Source organism: Clytia hemisphaerica, unplaced genomic scaffold, assembly GCF_902728285.1.
Source record: "Clytia hemisphaerica strain Z4C2 unplaced genomic scaffold, Clytia hemisphaerica genome assembly, whole genome shotgun sequence".
Classification (NCBI taxonomy): domain Eukaryota; kingdom Metazoa; phylum Cnidaria; class Hydrozoa; order Leptothecata; family Clytiidae; genus Clytia; species Clytia hemisphaerica.
Window position 1 is genome coordinate 549,942 of NW_027103852.1, and position 22,650 is coordinate 572,591.

At 33.8% G+C, this 22,650-nt stretch overlaps 4 protein-coding genes across 4 annotated transcripts in view; 3 read left to right on the forward strand and 1 right to left on the reverse strand.

The window, feature by feature from the left end:
• The window catches only part of LOC136807926 (replication-associated recombination protein A-like), a 28,607-nt gene extending 23,601 nt beyond the window's left edge, over window positions 1-5,006 (forward strand). The window contains exon 9 of the mRNA XM_067064548.1: window positions 4,917-5,006. The gene's annotated coding sequence lies outside the window, so the exon portion shown is untranslated. The remainder of the gene's footprint in view (window positions 1-4,916) is intronic.
• LOC136807855 (ankyrin repeat domain-containing protein 39 homolog) lies at window positions 5,007-5,504 on the forward strand. Its single transcript, XM_067064474.1, has one exon. The coding sequence runs from the start codon at window positions 5,007-5,009 to the stop codon at window positions 5,502-5,504; it is 498 nt and encodes a 165-aa protein (XP_066920575.1).
• A 2,692-nt stretch (window positions 5,505-8,196) lies between these two features.
• LOC136807928 (uncharacterized) lies at window positions 8,197-11,465 on the forward strand. The gene is made up of 6 exons (XM_067064550.1): window positions 8,197-8,345; window positions 8,961-9,164; window positions 9,832-9,988; window positions 10,368-10,504; window positions 10,692-10,804; window positions 10,989-11,465. Exons 1-6 carry the CDS (start codon window positions 8,333-8,335, stop codon window positions 11,283-11,285), a joined length of 921 nt encoding a protein of 306 aa, XP_066920651.1. The 5' UTR covers window positions 8,197-8,332; the 3' UTR covers window positions 11,286-11,465.
• Window positions 11,466-11,647: 182 nt separating this feature from the next.
• Window positions 11,648-22,650, reverse strand: part of LOC136807927 (RNA-binding protein NOB1-like) — a 12,691-nt gene continuing 1,688 nt past the window's right edge. Inside the window, exons 2-8 of the mRNA XM_067064549.1 lie at window positions 14,884-15,017; window positions 14,607-14,678; window positions 14,281-14,437; window positions 14,041-14,204; window positions 13,661-13,758; window positions 13,261-13,405; window positions 11,648-12,021 (exon numbers count right to left, since the gene is read on the reverse strand). Coding sequence (XP_066920650.1) covers window positions 11,761-12,021; window positions 13,261-13,405; window positions 13,661-13,758; window positions 14,041-14,204; window positions 14,281-14,437; window positions 14,607-14,678; window positions 14,884-15,017 — 1,031 coding nt within the window. The 3' untranslated portion in view covers window positions 11,648-11,760. The remainder of the gene's footprint in view (window positions 12,022-13,260; window positions 13,406-13,660; window positions 13,759-14,040; window positions 14,205-14,280; window positions 14,438-14,606; window positions 14,679-14,883; window positions 15,018-22,650) is intronic.

Here is a 22,650-nt window from a genome sequence, read left to right on the forward strand (position 1 = left end):
CTATAATAGGATCTGATACCCTAGGTTTATTTTAAGAACATTTAAGTCAACGGGTTTCAAAAAGTAGGGACATCCAAAGGTAAATAGACTGGCAAACTCTTTTCGGCAAAAAACCGTTTGCGAACTTCGGCTTTGGGCTTATTTCTTAGATAGTGATTTGTCTTAGACTATAGCATAGTCTAGTAGATATAGTGTTTCTTATAAAAACGTATACTTTTAGAATAATTTCAAACATACATTTTCTATTTGTGCTTAAGCTCAGCAGTCTTAAAGTCTAAAATTTTTACCGGCACGTATCCATCAAACTTTCCCATACATAAGGAATGAAATCATTTGAATTATAATTTTGCGCTGTTGCAGACATACTTTCATACTTAAAACGTTATCAAGCTGATATTTCTTTATACCTAAGCTTCAAACGATATCTCAAAGTTTAATCAATTATTGCTGATTTGTTATATACAATATACATGCACGTTTTTTCTCAAGCATAAGGCCCATTTGAGCGGAGAATGGGCTTATGATTAAATTTCTATTGTTCTCTAACGATAGATCTGTTGTTTTGAAGACAAAATCTCAGCCTGGATATGCTGATATGTGTAATGCTTATAAATAAAAAAACGTGCAGTGTTTGCTTGAATTAATCCACATGCTTCCCTGCCTGGATAAACTCAATAAGGGGAAGGCTTTGACATTCCACTCATTTCGATTCGATCGATTGAGAATTTTGTTTGGTCTCATTTATAGATTTTCATCGAGAATAGTCGCACGGTTATTTTTAGACAAATGTCTTTTCTAGAACTTGGATTAAAATTGTTCTTAAGTCGATCTACGTAAATGAAATAGTAGACCAGCTTTTCCTGGATTTTGCTTTGTTGGAGTTTACACGCTTTTTTTATAAGAATATTTCTGATGAAATTGGTCAAAAAATTAAGAATATGGTAGCTTGGCTAAGAATGCTATATTACTGAGGTTAAGCATACAAGGATAATCACGACGACGGACGAAAAATGTAATAGGCTAGTGAAAATACGAAATTTGAATGGTTGAAACTCACTAGCCTGTTAAATTTTCGTTAGTCGTCGTGATTTAACCGATTTACTTAACCTCACTATTTAGAGCATTTTACCATGAAATTGTCAATCATTCTCCAGCAATGTTGAAAGGTTCCACAAAAATGCCAAATTTTTGCTTGTGGTATGCATTACACGTTAGATTTTGGTTGGGTTTCGATCCAATATTTCAGGATAATTTTTCCCAAAAAGCCAAGAATATTCATGATGAATTGAAAAAAAAATTCTTATAAAAAAAGCGTGCAGTGTTGCAGATGTGAGATGTTTGTGAAAATCTTTCCTCGATGCTGTCAGACTCTCATAACAATCACGTTTAAGTGTTGTAATAAGACCTTGGGTTACATGGGACGAGGTTAGCTCCAGGTATTTTTGTGTACTTTATTTGTAAATAAACTCAGTATACTTTTAAAAACTATACTAAGAGCTAGAATGGGTCTCTTGTCAAACGTATAACTGGTTCACTAGTTCAAAATTAGCCTGTGGTCTTGCTTACCATATATTACAACACAATATGTTTGTAGCTGTTTGTAGATAGTATGTAATCGAGAAATATTTGTACTATTTTCTATTTTTGTTTTGGTTAAATTTATATGATGATCATTTACAAGGTCAGTAAAATGGTTGAGCAACATGGGGAAATCTAGAGGTCATTTTTAAAAGGTGACGTAACTTAGTGCGCGTATCTGGAATAACCCCTATTTACTATTATTTGTTGGTCTGTTAGTTAGTTACCAGGTATCTCGTGATTGGCTCACTGAATTTCTGAAGATACGTAACCATTATGTGACGGAGTCCGAATCTAGAAACAAAAAAAAATATTGGGCTAAGTTCAACCAAAGCAGCAAAAAAAGAGTTACACATTTCAATTTGGTTCTGGTCGTCACGAAACGAAAGGGAGGCAGTTTATTGGCTGGTTCAAAGTTTGACGTCAACACTAAGTTAACCAATAGAACGTCTTCTTTTTGAAGTAACGGCAAAGTATCTTTCGAGCAAGACAACCCTTATATAAAGCACAGCGGTCTTTTGATTGAACTAATTCTACATTTTGATGAGATGATGAGTTTCCATAGTTAATGAAGAATTAATCTTTTATATTGTTGACTGAGGCACATTCCAATATCATTTTATAAAAGAAAACATCTTGTAATGTCATTTTGATATTTTTGTCATCTCGCTTATGTGGGTCGATAAAAAGATGAAGTCGATATTCTTATGTTTTTTTTAGTTTCAATGTTCTAGAAATTGATCTATGATGGAATCGAGATCTCGTTTACCTGATAACAAATGGCCATAAGCTCTAGTTTTGACTGCCAACTTTTCACCCAGTTTAATTCACAATTACAATAGGCAGGGCGAAAAGTGGGCTGTCTAAACTAAAGCTGAATTTCTTACGATCACATTAAACCTCCGAAGGCGCTTGAAAATTAACCATCTGAGTAAAGTCAGGTAAAATGGTCAATTTGTTACGTGCCGCGATGCCAAAAATTTATGTTTTTCTCCGATATGGTACCCTCCATCTTTAAACATACTTATTTTCTAATCGTTGAACCGAAAATAACCTTATTTATTTACTAATCCTTTAGAAAAAACGCAAGTACTATTAAAGGCCTTAAAAGCAAAATCTAAGAAAATGAAGAAAGTGAAAACGTGATAATTTGTTGAGACAGGCTTGTACCCTTTTATTTAGTTTAGTAGTTAGGCGTTTCAAGGCTCTCGTGGGAAAAAGGACCGTGGCAACCTGGAATACGATAAAAAGATAAATACTGTACGAAAAATTATTCTACGAAACTTAATCTACGAAATTATACACCTTGATAAAAAACACTACTTTCCTTTGAAATAAAATGTTACTTTTGCCTGTGTCAAAATTAAAAACACCATTCTTTACAATAATACCGATACTCGAGGTCTAAAATGACCTATCTACAATTATACATCTTTTTCATAGCACCATCCCGGGATATAGAAAAATAAATGGTGCTTTGCCTACCGTCAAAATTGAAGTATCGATAAAAGTTAGACAGCAGTTATCATGTCAAAACTTGAGGTCCTAAATAAACCTAATTTTGATAAAGTCACTACTTCCCTTTGATAGAAAACGCTACTTTCTTCAGAAAAATACCCTACTTTCCTTGATAAAAAAAACTACTTTCCTTTTACCAACCTTGGGATCAATCCATTAAAATATTATTTTCAAAATGGAATAAATACCCTATTTTACAGCATGACGATATTTAAAAAATTGAGGTCCTCCTAGCACTTCTTTTAAATATTATATCAATTCACTTACTTTAGCTTTTTTATAGAAGCCTTATCTTCATGCTATCTTGTTGACTTAACAACGGATTGATCGTCCCCCGGACAAAAACTCCAGACCCGTGGTCAAAGTGGGTGCCCAGGCTTCAAATTTTAGCTGGGCTGTCGTAGAGGAACCGAAGGCCTCGAAATCCGTTCGGTATACTCGACAAAGGTTTCGTTTTGTAAGTGCCCGAAAGAGTCTTTATACATAGAAGCTTTTACTGAAAAACTCATCAATGCACCCTCGCATTGTCATCTCTTACTGCACCCTCACGCATTACTCATAAATTCTTGCTGCACCCTCAAAATATATACTCTTGCCGCACCCTCACGGGCTCAATATATTACTCCTTGCCGTACCCACTGCATAAAATATATTACTCTTGCCGTACTCTTACGGCATAAAATATATTACTCTTGCCCACCCTCACGGGGGCCCTACGGCATAAAATCATTACTCGCGTGCGGCTGGGGCACCCTCACAGCAAAATATACTAGAGAATATACTAGAGAGCTTGAAAGACGTGTGATGAGTTCGGAAATAGCTACCATTTTTATTAGCACGCAAAAATCTTTCAAATTAGTAATTTACAGAACGACTTTCTCTTGACATGTCTTTCGGAACCGTAAATAAATTCACATAATCACGCAACTTTGTTGTCATTCCCAGTCCTTTGAAACGAGCGCAAATTCGCCAGATCGTTTTTCACACATCCCTTTAGAGGTTAAGCGTGGCTTCCAGAAAACAATAACGAACTGACCTCAAGTTAGGTTTCGTTTGCTTGGATGGGTTTGATGTTGTTCAACAATCTGTCTATCTTCTCAGGGATAGTGCTTTCGTGCAAGCAGTGTATGATTGACAGCTTGAGATGGAAATGATTGACAAGTTATTTTCAAACTTTATTTTGGTTACAAGAACAATATTGTAAATTCCTCCTATAATTAAGACCCCATTAAGACCCAATTTGCTGCCCATCTAAATTAATTGCTACCTTGGATTGTCGCTTTTAATTTTGAAATATTTTTGGTAATTTTGTATAGGACCACTAACCGCAGAACGTCCTTAAATTCCGTAGGCATATTTTTCTATGTTCGAAACGTGTCGAGTTCTTCTCCAAATGTAATGAAAGAACGTTTCTTAGTTGAGTAGGAGGATGATGGGTATCGATTCAAATTTTTTTCAATTTGAATAATTTTGAAGTTGAATGTAGAGAATTAATCCACTTTCAAACTGGCGGTACTCCATAGTGACTCAGAAGATTTAAAGGCTTTTAGATTAAGTAAGCAAAGAGATATTATTTTAGTCGTGTTTTAAGAATTAGAAAAGTTTAAAAGGTTGACTCATTTATTGCGTAACTTTGGCTTCTAATAAGATTAAAATTGCGTCTAAAGTCTGTACACGGTAGATGGCGTTGGAAAGTCATATGAAAACCACTCTCGAGAAAATTTTTCTTGAAACGCTGGTATGGTTTCCACATTATATTATGCCATATTTCCACAATCAGGAATTTCGCTTACTTTCAAATATGTTCGCTTTCCTTTTAGATTAACAATTTTAAACAAAGAGACAACCAAGGCATAAAAGACAAATCATTCTGAAGTTCATTAACCGACACCATTATATAAAAATCGAAAATGAGTAAAATTCGTCAATCGATCATCCGCCGAAAAAGCAAAAAACGAGAATCGCTAGACGATTGCGATATCAATATGCACCATCGTGATTCAAAAGAGTCAAAATTGACACGAACCTCCTCCTGCGTATCACGTGAAGTTTTACTACATCACGCAATCACGAACGAAAATTATAACTCTTTAACAAAAGTCTTGGAAAGTGACGTCGATGTAAATTGTATGCGACCGCCCGGTATCGCGCCCATACATATGGCGTGTGTGGCGGGGAATTTGAAATTCGTCATGGCGCTAACTGAAAAAGGTGCAGACATTAACTTGAAGACCAGCTTCGGATTATCTCCTTTGAAACTGGCTTTTCTTTTTGGACACTATGACGTTTCAGAGCATTTAATACAACTAGGCTCTGATCCAAACGAAATAAAGGATGGAGTACAGGCTGGAAATACAAATGATTTTGGTGGTGGACGAAGAGAAGCTATTATTTCGATGAGGCTGTAAGTGATGCGTAATGGTTAATTACATGAACTGGAGTTGGAGACATTTTAATTCAAGATTTTTATTTGAGTTATCTGTTTGTTCAGAGCGTCCGGAATAAAAGCTTAAAATTTGAAAGTTTTGGCCCCCGTTCGTACCTTGTCTCATAAACAAATTTATGGTCAGATTAAATTTTTGATACAGAGGGTGATTTTTTGATAAATTTTAACAAGTTCAACTTCTTTTCATATTTGTCGATGAAATAATCAAAACATGAGCAAGACTTTGCCTAAAATTTCGATCCTCTAGTTTTACTTAGTCTTCCCCTAATTCGTTTTTGATACCCCTCTCCTTACTTTTTGAATGACCCCTAAATAATTTGCAGTTTTTAGGCCTTTCTTTTAAAATAGAACATCCCCCTCAAAGATTTAAGATTTGTTTCTATTAATCCGGTAAAATTTCCAAAAAAACAAAAATAATATCGAGAATTTTTTTATTGTACAAAATTCACTTGTGTAAATAGTTTTTCCTTAGATTTTTTGTATATATTATCCTCATTTCTTGAAATTAAATCCGTATATCAAGCACCTGAACCAAATGAATTATATTGCCCCAAAATGTACCTCTCAAATGATAACTTATTTCAGTCGCTTTTGAATGAACAATGTTAAATGGGCTGGATTTGTTTAATCCTTGGTTTTTCACCAAAATGAAATTCTCTTTTTAAATAAGACTGTATACTATCTACCAGGGCCGGCGAAACCGCGGGGGCTAGGGGGGCTATAGCCCCCCCCGCCTTCTTTGCAAAAAAAAAAGAGTGAGAGAGAGAAAAAGAGAAAAAAGACTTGGCTACGTTCAACAATGAAGCCAAAACGGTTTAACAATCTTTCTTTGCTCCATATCCATAAAAATCTAACGGATAAACTTTATTTAGATGAATTTGGTTGAGAGTTTGTGTCGACTCGAGAGCGTCGTTTTAGTTACTTTTTTAATTTCTTTGATTTTTTCATTCCAATAACTTCATAAAAATTAAATTTAGATCACTTCTAAGCCAATGTAGAGTACCATAATTTCAAAAATTTTCCAGTCCGTCGGCCCCAACCATGGTGGGGCCTCCTTAGTCACTATAATCATTTAGCCCCCTCACTTTTCAAACCGATTCGCTGGCCCTGTCTACCTTTATAAGGTTATAATACTCTATGAGTTTCTGGGACGATACACCGGTATTTGTGGTTCCTATTTTATAGTATGACATATATGCTTTCCCATAAATTCATGTTAAATCTTGAATAAATATTTGTCAACATCAATATAAGTGAAGAGCCGAAATTTCAAGGAAATACAAGAAGTCAATATCACGTGAAGGGTCCAGTGTCAAGTTTCACATTTATCACGCGGCAATGACCTGCGAATAGGAATCTGCACCGAGGAGAAATCTTATACGAACATAATTTGATTTTTTTACCAAAGTATTTACGAAATTCTCTTTTTTAGCTAAGTCTTAATACCAAGGATGTACTTGATCATGATATAACAAAAGGGTTTTATGAGTTTTTGTTGGACGATATACCAGTATTTCTGCCTCGTTTATATTTCATGGAAGGACAAATATAGACTTTGCTTTTCCCATAAATTCATGTTAAATCGTGAATAAATATTCGTCATCATCATTTGCATTTGAGTATCAGCTAAATGGAAGGATGGAAAGAGGGCCGAAATTTCAAAGAAATACAAGAAGGCAATATCACATGAAGGGTCTAAAGTCTGTCTCAATATAATCTGCAGAGGAGACAAAAAAATCTGTAGCTCTTGATAGAATTCGAATTAGATAGCGGTCATAGCGGTTTTGTGCTTGTTAAAAAGATATTAAAGAGTGAAATATTACCAAATAGAAAAAAATGAAGAAATATATCAACTTTGTGAATAACTAAGCTGCAATTTCTATTTTCCTAACAGTATTTCTTTGATCTTAGAATATCATCTTTGTGAAAAGATTATTCAATTATCTTCTTTTAATCATTTAAAAATCATCAAAAAACAATAAAAAGGTGCTCATTTTTTGGTCAAACAGAAAGTAGTTTTAAGCTAAATTTGATAACTATTCTTTGAAAATTCTTTCCTATGATAACCCTCTATGACTAGTCATAGCTTTCACTAAATGCCCCCTCCTATCAACTACTATAAAATACTTTCAAGCCTCTTTAGCATTTCTCAAAGCATTTTTTTAGCTTAATGTGAAAATGAAGATCATAGGACAATTCTACAAGAATTGAATTTTTCTTCATTTTTCATCCTCAATTTCTATTTTTTTGGAATCTTTTCTATTCAAAATATTCCACTCCTTATTATCTTTTCAACAAGACGCAGAACCGCCATTTCATTTGAATTTTATGAATAAATATCTTTTTCAAAAGTTACAGCCTTTTTTATCACAGCTGCAGATTATATTGAGTGTCAAGTTTAACATTTGTCACGCGGCAAAGATCCACGAATAGGAACCTGCAACATTAAGGGGAGACCGCACACGACTAAACTTGTCAATCCAAATCACTTTACATCAGGTGATTGTCAGCCAAAAGTCGCGGTACAAAAATTTAGCAGGAATCAGCAAAAATTAATTTTGTATGGTGAAAATTCCAAGAACTTAATTTGTAGCAGTCATGTGGGGAGAAGAACTTAATTTGTAGCAGTCATGTGAATTACAGATGGGACGATGTTCGTTTTGGAAAAACCTACGGCACAACAATGAATTTATCCTAATGCACGGACTATATAAATTGAAACTAGTCCAACCATTTTTTATAATTCACTTGATGCGAATAAGTTGATGTACTCAAAATAGTAATCTGAAGATGTTTGTTAAAGGTGAGTCTGCAGATTTTTTCACAACGTGCAAATATCAGGGCATAGGGTTATATGGAACTGGAAAGCAAAAATTGATTTATTGATTAATTCTTTGAAATTTTAAGGCTTAAATGTTCTCATGATGTTCCTAAAATGGGTTTAAAACCTGTTAAAATCAGTACTTTTATAGTAATTTCTGAAATCTGAGGCTAAGATTGTTAATGTGTTCTTAAGTTTTGGCCAATTTTCAACCACGTGTTCTTATAAAAAAGCGTGTATATCTGTCCGTTTTCCGGAACGAGACGAGAAGCTGTTGAATATGAAGAGGGTTGGTGGTAGTTTACTTAGATTGGCCTCTTCCAGAAAAAAAAATTGAATCTGAGGGAGTGGGGGTGAAGGATATAACACTTTTTGGAAAATTACTCCCCGGACATAGCGAATTTTGATCTCCCGGACATTCAAAATCACCCCTAATTAGAGCAAGTTTGCCCCTAAAACAAGGCAAATTTTGCAGATTTTACACTACCCCCGGACAAAATATCCAATATATTCTCCACCCCATGTACAAATATTTTCTGGAAGAGCCCATTGTTTTTCGTAAACAAAGTATTTTTTTTAATTGTTTATCTTTTTTAGTGCTTCTTTGCTCACTGATCCCTCTGGTGGCTTCCATCTCCTTCACACCAGTACCTATCTACTATATCACTGAATCAGATATCACCTCCGAAGCCAAACAGCAGTATATCTTCAACTTAGCCTTATGCGGTGGGGAACAATTTGATCATTACCAAGCAAATGTTTTCGTCAATTTCCCAGACAAGAAATGGAATCCTGTGATTAGTATGTTTAATAAGTTTATTTAGCCAAAATAGTGACCTAAAAATCAGATAATCGCCTGTAATACATGTTAAACCAGAAAAAATCAAGACCCCCTCAAGCGACTAGAATGTTGGATTCGAGATATAGTGAGTCTACTCGGAGTATTAAAGAAATCGGCATAAAATTCTGGAAAATAATATCAATTCAATACCCTTTTAAGCCTAAAAATATTAGAAGACGACAATTGTTCACTTTATCAAAAGAATATTACCTTATTGGTATATATTTTCGCGTGTTACAAATTTTCGCGGGTACTTAATTTCGCGAGTATTTTGGTCAATTTTCGCGAAATTTAATACTGTTTAAATTTTTCAAAATTACAAAATCGCGAAATTAAATACACGCGAAAAATTTTTTCTTAGTATTTTGTTAGTATTTTTACATCAAAAACGTTGTGTTTCAAGCAAAATCAGTCTTTTTCTTGCTTTATACCACTTTCTGAAAATACCTAGTTTAGTGAATCGCGAAATTTAATACACGCGAAAATTTTCCAGAAGTCGGCAATCGCGAAATTTAATACACGCGAAACACGTTTTTTTGAAAAAATTTCGCGATTCGCGAAAATTTGTAACACGCGAAAATATATACCAATAAGGTATTCTATAAAGTTAATTTTCCCTTCTTACAGGTGACTATGTGTATGTACAAGTTGCTGACATTCACGGTCATATCATTGCTACAAATGAAGGACCTAAAGGATTTCAAATCCAATTCAAATTCCCCTATCACAAAGAATACTCCGACCTTCATTTGATCGTTACTTCAGGAAATGCACCGGATTTAAAGTAAGCCTTTCATTATACTTTAGGCGTACAAACTTTCGCGAGGTCGAAAATTCGCAAAATTTACGACATTTACTTTCGCGAGCATAAACTTGAATTCAATAAAGCTTTTAAGGCATAAAAATGAAACAATTACTAATTTTGATTTTGATTTGGAAGCCTTTATAGATTTTCAACTTTTTAGAGAATTTTTCGCGAGCATAAACTTTGGCGAATCACCTTGTTAAGAATTTTCAAATGCATTTTCTTTCGCGAATAAGGCCGAAATTCAACTAAAGTATGTCAAATTGGAGGAAAATTGGAGGAAAAGCTTTACCGTTTCTGAAACCTTTTCCGTGTCGATATCCTTCAAGCTAAATAAAATCTAACATTTCGATTCTAGGTATACAATCACAGTCACGTTCACCGATTCACCAAGTGATCGACCATCACGTCTCAGTAGTCCACCCAATGTTCAAAAACGTTTTATGAGATCTGAAGAAGAGATCCTAGCATGGAAGAAAATACAAGAAGCTAAAGGTAAATTTAGAACTCAGATCATGTTTATCCTGTATTTAACAAGGCTCTAGTTAAAATACAAACAGTGAAGAAAGGGGAGGGGAGGGAGTTGGGAGAAGAAGTAAATTTAAGGAACTAAGACTGCTGAGAATCTAAATATCATTTGAAAGAAGGAACTTTTCATAGCTTAAACACTTGTTAATTACAGGTGCAGAGACAACACAAGATATGGTTACCATTTTCAAAACTACTGCAGGCGAAGTCGTTCAAACAGCTGATGTTGTAGGCTTTGAATTGGGTTATTGCTTCAACACGGCTAAGGTAAGTCTAAAGGACGAATAAACAAATAAATTTTATAACTTAGTGCATGTTATAAGATCATAACCTAAAAAAAAGTATAGAAAAAGATTTATGAAAAAGACATATGTATCGAGAAGTGCTCAATGTCGTAAGAGAAGGACACCTACAAATTGTAATTAAAATGTTTACATTTCTACGTTAACAGTTCCCTGGAGACGTAGTCATCTCAGTATTGGGAACAGATGAATTTTCAGGATTCGCAACTTATGCATGTACACACGAAACAAATTGTACGTCAACCGAAAAAGCACCATACTACGATACCAGTGGAGCAGTTGTCAATTTCGTTACCGTGCACTTGAAAGACCCTTCTCAAGATGGCGCCATCCAAGTTCTTATAAGAGGTGATGGACGAGTTGATAAGGAGAATCATTTCACATTGAGTGCTTCGAAATTCACAAAAAGAGACAAGTGCATCTCTAAACAGGGTTTTGTTGTTTAAAATTCAGAGCCCAACTTTGTCAAAATTCGTTCCACTTTTTTGTGGCCCTTCGTGGAAACAATTCATCAGCTGTCTAAAAGCTGTTGAATTTTTCGAAGCATGCCACGTAAAATATTTGTTATTATTATTATTACTTTGACATTATAACATATTTGATTTACTACAATTTTTAAAAAACTTTATTTTTAAGTCAAAAAGTGTTTAGTTACCTTAAGTGGAGAAATCTAGAGGGAAAGAAAATTTGCCAGAATCCATCAAATTAAATTCCTGCACTAAATTGAATTCCCCCAAAAATGTCTTCCCTTAATTAAGGTACTCAGTAGAACAAGGAGAAACCAGAAAATTGAAAAACAGGAAATTGATATATTTTCTTTTGTGATTAATATTTGTAACCATTATCTCATTGAAATTATTTTATATAAAAAAATTGTTTGTAGAAAATAAGTGACAATCATTATGCATGAAATAATAACACCTACTTCTTACGTCCAGACTTTTTCTTACGTGTTTCATTCGGGTTACGTGGTTGTTTATTTTTGACGTGAAGGTTCAAATGAAAAGCTCGACTGTTAACGTCGTTTTGTGTAAACGGGTTTACTCGCGATACGTAATCCGGATCCATTGGATTTACTTTATCGCGATTTTGCGGCATACGGTCTTTCGAGAAATGCTGGTCTTCTGTTAAGAGATACGGTTGGTCACTGTGTCGGCCACCTTTGGGTAATGGCATCGAAAACTGAAAGAAAAAATATAATTGAATGTTTAAATTACATATTTTGCTTTTGAAAATGATAATTTCTTAAATTAATAAACAGTAAAGGCTTGGGGACACGAGAAGTTTTTTTCGCGTTGGTGCAATGCAACATACCTGAAACGCTTTCTCGTGTCTCCACGGGTATTTGGGTATTTCCCTCACTTTTTGTCCCATGAAATAAAAAAAAATAAACCATGAGACAGGCACTTTTTTGTGTGTTGGTGGGATATTGAACCATTGAACCAACGCGAAAAAAAACTTCTCCTGTCCCCAAGCCTAAATCATATTGAAGCAAACGATAATAATTCCAACGAGAGAATATTTATATTTTAACAAGATAATCTTGAAGCATTGAAGATATTTTTGAAAAAGAATCATTCTTGTATTTTCCTAGGAAAATCACTAGGAAAATCATCCCCTGTAAGTTTGAAAAGAAACTCTTGTATTAACTTACATGTTTTTTTTTTATAAGCAAGTGTATGCCCCTTGGTCAGGCTCGAGTATGCTTAAGCTTTCAAAGCATCCAGACATAGAATATGCTTATTATATGCTTATTATATGCTTAAGAATTATTATGCTTTTGATTCACCCAACCAAATTTTTAGTAAAATCTTTAAAATTTTGTTAATATTCGATTCAAAAAACATTTAAATTTTTGAGCAGTGGAATGTGGCTAGCCGTGGAATGTATTTTTTTACTTGACCACTTGCAAACCTTTTTGAATAGAAAGAGATTGGCTACTTGAAAAATATTTCAGGCTAGCGTATATGCTTATGTTATGTTTAGGAAATCTGCAAATCTGAGCCCTCATATGCTTATAAGCGTTATGCTTATAAAAAAAAACATGTATAGGTTCGAAAAAGGACCATTCTTGTATTTTCCAAGGAAAATCATCCTGTAGGCTTGAAACTAAATCATTCTTGTATTTTCCAAGGAAAATCACCCTGTTTCTTTGAAAATAAATCATTCTTCTATTTTCCAAGGAAAATCCTGTAGTTTTGAAAAAGACTCACATAGAAAAAGGAAAATCGTCATACAGTTTAGAAATAAAATAATTCTGTATTTTTTTTTCAATGAAAATCATTTGGCAGGTTCGAGAAAATAATTTTGATACTTTCAAGGATAGTCATCATACAATTTTGGAAAAAAGAGTAGCATTTGTATTTTGCAAGAAAAATAAAATCATTAGCCAGGAAAAAGAGTTACAGTATTTTAGCTTACTTTAGTTCCTCGAAGGTTGTGATTCTTTTTCCGTTTTGGTAAATGATATTGAATGACTCCATCTTCACCGATAGTCACGGAGATCTTCATCAAAGTTTTATTTCCACAAGACGGACAAAATATCTTCTCCATATCGTGTGTTTCTCTGAAGATAGAAATATTAGGATTTAGTTATAAATTTACGGCTGAGACCTGTAAAAATTTCAGTGTCATTAGTAAAACCTTTCTTTCTTAATAGACAACATGATATTATAAGGGAGGACTAGGCCTCATCCAGAAAGGAGGATGAAAATAAAATAATAAAATAAAATAAAACAAACTATACTATGGAAAAATCAAACATCTCTTATAATATAGCTGAAAATGAAAAAAAGTTCTAAAGCACATTATTTTTACTCACTTATTACAACCAAAGCATTTTTGGATATAATTTCTTGCTTGACGAATCAATCTTCCTTGGACAGACATTACATGCAAACCCATTTGTATGAGAACATTCTAAAGAAATTTAAAAACTGTCTTTTTGCAGATCATATAGCAGACTCATAGCATAGGAATATCCAAAAGCTTAGACCACGTCAATTTACAGACATTTAATGAAGCAGAACTGGCTTAATAATAGACAAGCCATTGCAGTCTCAAGGGAACTTAAGATAATTTATAAATTTCAGTCAACAAGATAATTCATATAATAATATGGCAACAAGCACACAGTGGAGAGATGATTTGAAGATCTTTGAATAAAATGAGCCTTAAAACCGTTTTAATCATAAAACTAACCTGCATTGCAAAATCTGTAGTTAGACATGCACATTTAATGTCTGAGTTTTCCATATCAATTTCATCATTGCAACCCATTTCTCGTTTGACTTTTTTGATATTCCCTGGTGTAATCCAACCCCCACCATCGTCTTCATTTTCTTCCGTCCCTTCTTCGTTCATTTCTAATAAGAGAAAACAAGATTTAATAAAAAGCAATTAAGTTTTTTTATTTTTAACATTCCTATCAGTTGTTCTTACCTTCTTCATCCATTTCTTCTAATTCATCTCTTTCATCTTCTTCTGTCGATATATTGTTATTGTTTTCGTTTTCTTCAGACTTATCTGAAGAGGACTCCATTTTTGTATCTTCCTCTCCTGTCGTTGTGCCATTGTCATCTTGAGCATCCAACGAAGACTGAAAATGATTGTAAGAAAAGTTCTGTTCACTCCAGTTGTTTGTGTGAATATTCTATCAAAGCAATGAATTGTAGCAAGGGTAAATTATTTGCAAACTAATTTATATATATGAACTGAAAAAATTAATTCAGATACTTGCTTTTTAGTAAGCCAAATAAATTACTTACCTCTTTTGGTTCAGAATAAAATCCCGCCAAACGTTTATCTGACTTGACCTTGGAATGTTGCACTATTTGAGTCTGGTAGAAGAGAAATGAAAATAGTGTTTTAGTTTACCGAAAGAAATCATCTACAATTTCAAAATTTCTCCATCAAGGTATATTAAGGAAAAGTATAAAAAATTGAAATTTGTAATTGAATAAGAAAATTTATTGCCTAAGTACCATGTTAAATCAACTCTCTTCTGAAAATAGTTTAGCAACTGTTAGAGAATGGTATACACACCGTTTTCTTTGGTTCAAGCTTGATATTTTCTGGAGATCCAAACTCTTTCTCTAATTGATATGTCAATGCCAATACACGAATATCAACAGCTGACAGACTTTTATAATCACCAGTCTTTTTGGAGAATTCAGTCACTGGAAGGAAATATGGAAACATGGCAATATAAAACAATACAGTAATTATTAATAGAAAGATCATTGTGAGGACCAATAAAGGGTGAGGGATAATGATAATTAAATACTATCCACTGATTCCGATTATCATTATCCCTTTATTTTAATTCTGGAAATAGCCTATCCAGCGATGTGTGAATCTAGGTGGGTTCGGTCTCCCCCGTAGATCTTTTTCTTAGGAAGTTGATCTTAAAATTAGTTTCAAGGTTGGCTTGGTTCAAATTTTAGGCAATTTCTCATAGTTTTCAAAAATACTAATTTCATTTGCAGCATTAATCTTGACGGATCAATCAAAGCAGCAAAATTTCAAAGCAAATGAACTACGCAGCTCCGCTCACAGCTCCACTCTACCGTTTTTGTTTTGATTTAACTTTGTATTTTAATGACCAGCCAGGTCATTCATTTGAGGGCTATGCATGTTAGCCTCCACTGATGCAAGTTACCCGATCTCACGGTATTGTATCAAAAATTGCGAGTGTTCGATTAGGTTTGATTAATTTTTTATATCAAGCTTTAGTCGTTCGATGGGGTTTGATTGTTTGATATCGCATCGATTGGTTCGACAAGTTTGATTGATCAGGTCTGGAATATTCCCATGTCTTCCATGCCTCTATTTGATATTTTCTGAAAGAGCTAGATACACACTTTGCGAACTTTTCAAATTATAAAAAAATTGTTTAGTAAGCAGATGGAATAAAAAAGTCACCTGTATTAGGCGGTTCAAGTTATAGTCCGTTACCCCTTGTGGACGACATGGATTTTCCGTAGCAATTTACTTTTGAAAAACTTCAGGATATTTCCGTAACATTCAAGATTTTTTATGGGAAAACCTTGGATTTTCCGATACTTGCCAAGAAAATAGAGCAAATTTTATGGATTTTCCAATACATATCACTGATACATATCACCTGCTACAGAAACCAGAGGCTCGGACAAGAATGCCACCTTAAAGAAGTAAATTCTAAGCACAAAAACATTTGGAGAGGCTTATTGGATCGAAAATTCGATGGGGAATAAGATAGGAGGGGTAACAGTGGGTATATAGAAACTTTCGAAAATAAATGTATTCAAATTAAGGCATTTTGGGTCCGATGATGTCATCAAAACCTGAAAAATTCAATATCTCGAGTTTGAGAAAAAATTAAGCAATGGTTGACCCCTCATTGGATCGGAAATCATAGAGAGAATCTTTTGGGTAAATGACAAATTGATTTCAGTGAAGTAAACAATTTATTGACCTTTTGATGACGTCATTTGCATTTAGGGCCCAAATGACGTCACAAAACATTAAATATGCGATTTCTCAAACTTCAATCAGTTATAACTGATAATATTTCGTTCTTTGGGCTTAGAATTCAAGCTTATTACCCTCCCCCACCATCCAAAGGGCTTTTGATGTGTTCAACAACACTCTACTTGGCGACTGCGACGCCGGGTGACGGCGTTTATGAAAAATGTGTGTAACGCAAGATGGTAGCTGAGCTGTTATTCTCAAATTTTGCAAGGGGGTTGATTCCAGTATGAAAGAGGGATTTCGTGCAGTTTTAAGACAAGAAATCTTATTGTCTTTCGAAATTGGCTATGACTATCTTACTATACTAAATGAGTTCATGAAAAATGTGTGTAACGCAAGATGGTAGCTGAGCTGTTATTCTCAAATTTTGCCAGGGGGTTGCTTCCAGTATGAAAGAGGGATTTCGTGCAGTTTAAAGACAAAAAATCTTATTGTCTTTCGAAAAAGTAGTTGATGATACGTTGTGGTTTTAATTTTGTGTTTAAAATTTCATTTTCATCTATGATTGAGTGCGAAAAATTAGCACTACCTTCCGATAAAACCCCGTCCAAAAAAGGATTTGACATTCGAATCGAACGAAGAAGCCCCTACTTTTTAACGAAAATAATGCTGATTTCAATTATTCAAAAATCATATGACATAAAGTTTCGAATTTTAGAAGGCGTGGCACTTTCTACAAAAAAATAGTAAAATTTGATTTTTTAAATAGTCAATGCACAGGTAAAAAACGGTGGTCTTCCGCGTGCGAAGTGGATATAAAATGTTGTCCTGTAAGTTTGGATATGCTTATGATTGTTTTGAAATCAAAGTGTTTTTTATTTGGTCTTTTAAAACGCGTCATTTCGCCCTTAAAACTGTGGCATGTCATACATTTTCTTTTAGGTCAATTATCTGTGAGTCTGAAAATTTAAGAATCACAATGAAAAAATTTGATGAAGAAGAAAATGAAGACTTTTTGCGAAGAAGAGTATTTCAACTTTGAAGAGCTTAGTTTTGGCGTAGAAAAAACATTTTGAAAATTTTTTTGCAGTAGATGGTGTATCTGTTATCGAACTAAAACTACCTTAAAGGAAGAAATTTTGGCGGAAAGAAAATTTGGCGGGTTTTGCGGATTTTGCCGAAATCCACCAAATTAAATTCCCACCAAATTTAGTTCATTTTACGCATTCCTCAAATTTGTCCTATTTTAAAGCCTTAAAACAGATTTTTTTGCTTATTTAAATAACACTTTTGGCCAAAAATATCCTAAACCGCCAAATTAAATTCCCGTCAAATTTAATTTATCCAGCCAAATTAAATTCCCTCTGAAAAAACTTTTTCGGCCACCCGCAAAATTAAATTCCCACCAAAATTTCTTCCTTTAAGGTATTTTTTCAGAAAATTTTTCTAAAAGCTTATTTGCTTCAAAATCTTGAAAATAGTGCTTTTTGACCAATTTTCCATCCCAATTTTTCATAGAAAAACATCCATAACTTTTGATAATTAAAATTTAGAAAATTTTTCTTTCTGAAAAATTTAAGACAGTTCAATTCTTTGCAGACAGTTTGAAAAAACTTTGAAACAAAAAGCTTAATTACCCATCAGGTCTGATTTGTGTGTTTTGAGTGGTTGACCTGACTAGGCCCTTTTCCACTATATACTTGATTAAAGGTGTGTATCTCAAATACGTGAATGAAAAGTATCTATAGATGTTAGTGAGCAATGGAGTATGTCTTTTTGTGATAGAGGAGTATGTAGTGGTTATGAATGTGATTACTTGATAAGTACGTTCAGAGAGGATTACAATATTTTTATTTAATTGGGTTTATGTATATGTGGATAGTACGAGATATGAGATAGAGTGTTAAAAATAGTTAAAATGATATTATGACAGAGATGTGAACCCAGAGGGGAGAAGACAGAGAAGTGGTGAGTGTGCATGAAATGAAGATTTTTTTGTGTCATAAGATATCAGCGAATGTTAAAAAGATACTATGACGTTTTTGTGACATAGTATCTAGGTATGGTTAGAGATAACCTCATGAGGAGTTAGTAGATTGTCAAAACCGTTGAAGTAGACTTCATGAATCAGAGAAACACTGTTTTTATCATTGGACTTAGCTTGGGTCAACCAAGATTTGGCAAGATTTTTAATCCTTTTGCATATTGGTTTAATGTTGCTCTCGTCCTGGAGTGTTTGGATTCTAGTGTACTTGGAGGAGTTTGTGACTAATCTCAAACATTTGTTCTGGAAGATCTCAAGTTTGGATTCGTTGACTTTTGAAAGAGTGCACAGCATAGCTGATCCATATTCTAGAATGGGTCTGATAAGTTGGATATATGCCTTTCTTTTAGCCTTCATACTAAAGTTGAGGTTATTCATCTTAATCAGATAATGTAGTTTGGAATGAGCTTGACCGATCTTCTTGGATAAATGAAAGTTCAAGCTTAGAGTGGAGTTGAGGGTCATACCTAAAAATTTACATTCCAGTTTGGATGTGATGGGTTGATTGTCTATTGTGTAGTTGGTAATAATGGGTATGCCCTTGGAGATACGTAGTAGGATTGTTTTTTTGACGTTGATCTTCATTCTCCACTTCAAACACCACTTGTTGATATCGCTTAAAATTACCCATTAAAACTTAGCGCTTTTTATAGGCGATGCAACATATTATTAACATCTTTTTAAAGTTCATAACATAATTTTTGCAATTAAATTCTTAATTACTCTGAAGGGATTTGATTAAAAAGCAATTTGTAAAGTCAAAAGTGTTAAAGAACCTAAAACATAACTTTTATGTTCAAATACTTAAATCAATTTTTCAACTATGGTCAGAGCCCTTAATAAGTTCCCGTTTTCGATTAAATTGAAATTGCCTTCAAACTTCTGGAAGAAACTCTAATAATTGACAGTTTACTGTTTACCGTGAGTGGTCCTAAATCCGACAGCCCTACCTAAATCCGATGGGGTCTTAAAAATAAAAAATAAAATAAAAACAAATCTTTCACTGTGATGCAATGAAGATACCAAAGTGTCAACTAAGCTTGTAAGATTTGATACACTGAACTAATTGAACCAAATAACAATAATTGCTTCTTATACAAAACATAATTTTTTTATTACAAAATTGTTAATGTTTTAAACACGAGCAACAGATTCAGAATAATAGAATAATAGAGGTAATTATTTTTACAACTCACACTTTTTTGATCACATTAATTGACGACATCTCGACATTATAGTCTATTATATAGGCAGGGCTGTCGGATTTAGGACCACTCACGGTACTAAGCTAATTTTATTGTGAAGATTTCAAGTCATATTCTCACATTCAATTTGAAGCATAGAAAGGTATTTACGAGAAATCTTCCAACTACTCGATATATATACTCCCGTGGTTGATGAAAACTAATTCAAACTCCTCTTAAAAACAAGTGATACTTTTATGGACCTACCTGGTTATGCATTTAACACATATAATTGATATCTACGTCAGCATGACTGTAAACAATCATTCAGAACACAAATAGTGAAGATCTATTAAAATTAGTCGTTTGTTTCTTATAAAAGAACGTTTAGAAACCAAAATTTCATGCTCTTGAAATATTCTTTCATATTCAAGACTTCGTGAGCAAAAAAAAGATGCGTTTTTTGAGTTGAAAAATTCTTTTTTTTACAAAAATCTGCCTGAGCCATCTTTTACCTACTTTCATGCAAAAAATCAGAAAAATACAATGATGCAATATTTCACATAGTCCAAAAAACCCTTTTTTTAGCCGTTTTTTAGCTGAAATTTACGCAAAATTTTTTTTCTCCAAAAATCAAGCTCCGTCACATTCAAGGGTTTATAGTTATGTGCATCTTTGTGCAAAAAATCATAAAGAATGAAAGAGCCAATCTCGAGAAAAGCTAATACCTAAGTAATTGCTAATGTACTTATAGAAAAATATCAAATTTGGCCAATTTTTCTAGACAAACACGCCAAGCAACCAAAATTTCATGTCTAAACACACATATTCTTCAAAAGTAAACCCTCATGAGCAAAAAAAAACATCTATCTCATAAAATATTGAGTAATTTGACTAAGAACATTGATGTATGCTTATTAATAGTGATTCTTATAGATAAACATGCGTTTTTTGAGCCAACAAATTTTTTTTGCAAAAATCTGCTTGAGCCATTTTTTACCAATGATGTTAGCATACTTTCATGCAAAAAATCAGAAAAAATTAATGATCCAATTTTTCAAAGTCCAAAAAACCTGTTTTTTCAGCTGTTTTTTTGCCCAAATTTGCCCAAAAAACATTTTTTTTCAAAAATCGGGCTCTGTCACATTCTAGGTAGTTACATCAAAATGCCTCAAAAATGTCAATATGAAAATTGAGTAATCAGAGAACGTATGTCTCGCTCATTATAAAAAGGCCGAGACAAACTTTCAATAATTGGATTGTGACATCGAGTTAAGTCTCTTTTGTTAAGTCACCAGGGGGTAAATAAAACAGACCTTGATACATTTATCGTCCGTTTCAACTTGACGATTCGTTTAAAACTCAGCCTCCTAAATATTTGGGGTAGGTAAAATATGTACAAAGAAATTCATACTTTTCCAACCCGGCAAATCTTTAAAAAAGAAGCGAACAATAAAATATAATTACCCTTTCCAAATGGGAGGTCGTCAGTAGTCCGAAACTTTCTATTCCGACAGTAAAAATGCCCGACGTTGGATTTGACGAATGCGTCAGTATTCCGACAACAATTTTGTCTGACAACGAGTCAAAAAAAAACATATAAAACGAAATATGAATCGCCGAAAAGGAGGCACATCTTTTATAAGCAACAGCGTGCTTCTAAAAATCCAAAGTTCTGACTTTAAGGTTCGGCCCCTAAACCCAACTTTTCTTAAATTTTGGGAAGCTTATTAGGCTTTCAAGAGTCAAGAAATTGGATTTAGCTGTTTTTACGACCCTTCTTTGGGAGGGGGGCTGGAATTAAATAAGTTTGTGATTTACATTACAACCCTTATAGCATAATTCTGAACATGCAAAAAGGGACCCTTTTAAACCCATTCTTTTTGCTATAAATCATCTTTACGCAAATTTGATTGGTCCTTTATTTCTAATTATGTCAAAATGCCGCCAAAATGAACTTTTATTAATATTATCTCAGTGAAAAACCCTTATTCAACATTTGACACTCTAAAATCTTTCGTTTTCGGACAAAAGTGACGTCGGAAAAAAAGACTTCTAAATTGTAAATTTATTTTATAGATTCGGACTATTTTACTGTCAGACTAGAAAGTGTCGGACTAGTGACATGCACCCTTCCAAATAAACCTCTTCGGTGGCGAGCGTAGTCTACTCTGACGTAATTGTAAAATTTATGTCCAGACGGTGTCAATCGAACAACTTCGAACAAAAATCGCAATCGAACCAATCGAACGTAATCGAACGCGATCGAATAATTGCGATTCGATTGTCGAACGTAATCGAATCTCAATCGAACGGCTGATTCCTGGGTAATATTCGATTGTGTTCGTTGCGTTTGAGTAAGGTTAGATTGGTTCAATTGATAGTTGAACTGTGTTCAATTGTCATTTGCATTCGAATAATCTTCGATTTCGTTCGATTAGAGGATTATGTTTGATGAGTATGATTGAATTAAATTAGATCACTCCGTTAGGGCTTTTTAGCGGGTGGCCGAGTGCCTAAGTACCGTAGCAAAGCGAATAAAATCTAATATAATTGAATCAATCGAACGTAATCGAATACAATCGAACGTAATCGAATACAATCGAACGTAATCGAAGCAATCGAACAGCAAATCCTGGGTAATATTCGATTGCGATTCGATTGCGTTCGACAATCGAATTGCAATTATTCGATTGCGTTCAATTGCGTTCAATTGATTCGGCGTTCGATTCGTTCGATTGACACCGTCTGGTTATGTGATGGGGGTTTGACATAGTAATGTAATGTTGTTTGGAGAATTATGAAGTTCTCTGGAATTTCGATTGCATTTATTCAGGTTGATTTTTTATGACTTATAATGGTACTTTTTCTAACGAGTTTGATTACTCTGTTCTCACACTTATGTCTTTTTTTTTTGCGTCCTTTTCCGTGATTACTTTTATTTATATTTTTAAAGACAGGGAAGGCATATTGATATAACTGCTAGGGTTTATAGTTATGCATCTTTGTGCAAAAAATCATAAAGAATGAAAGAGCCAATCTCGAGCTCAAGTGAGTTACGGCATGTCCAAGGTAAAAGTGAACCAGTTCCACTCACTTTCAAAATGTCAAACATAGCTGGAAAGAAGCGCC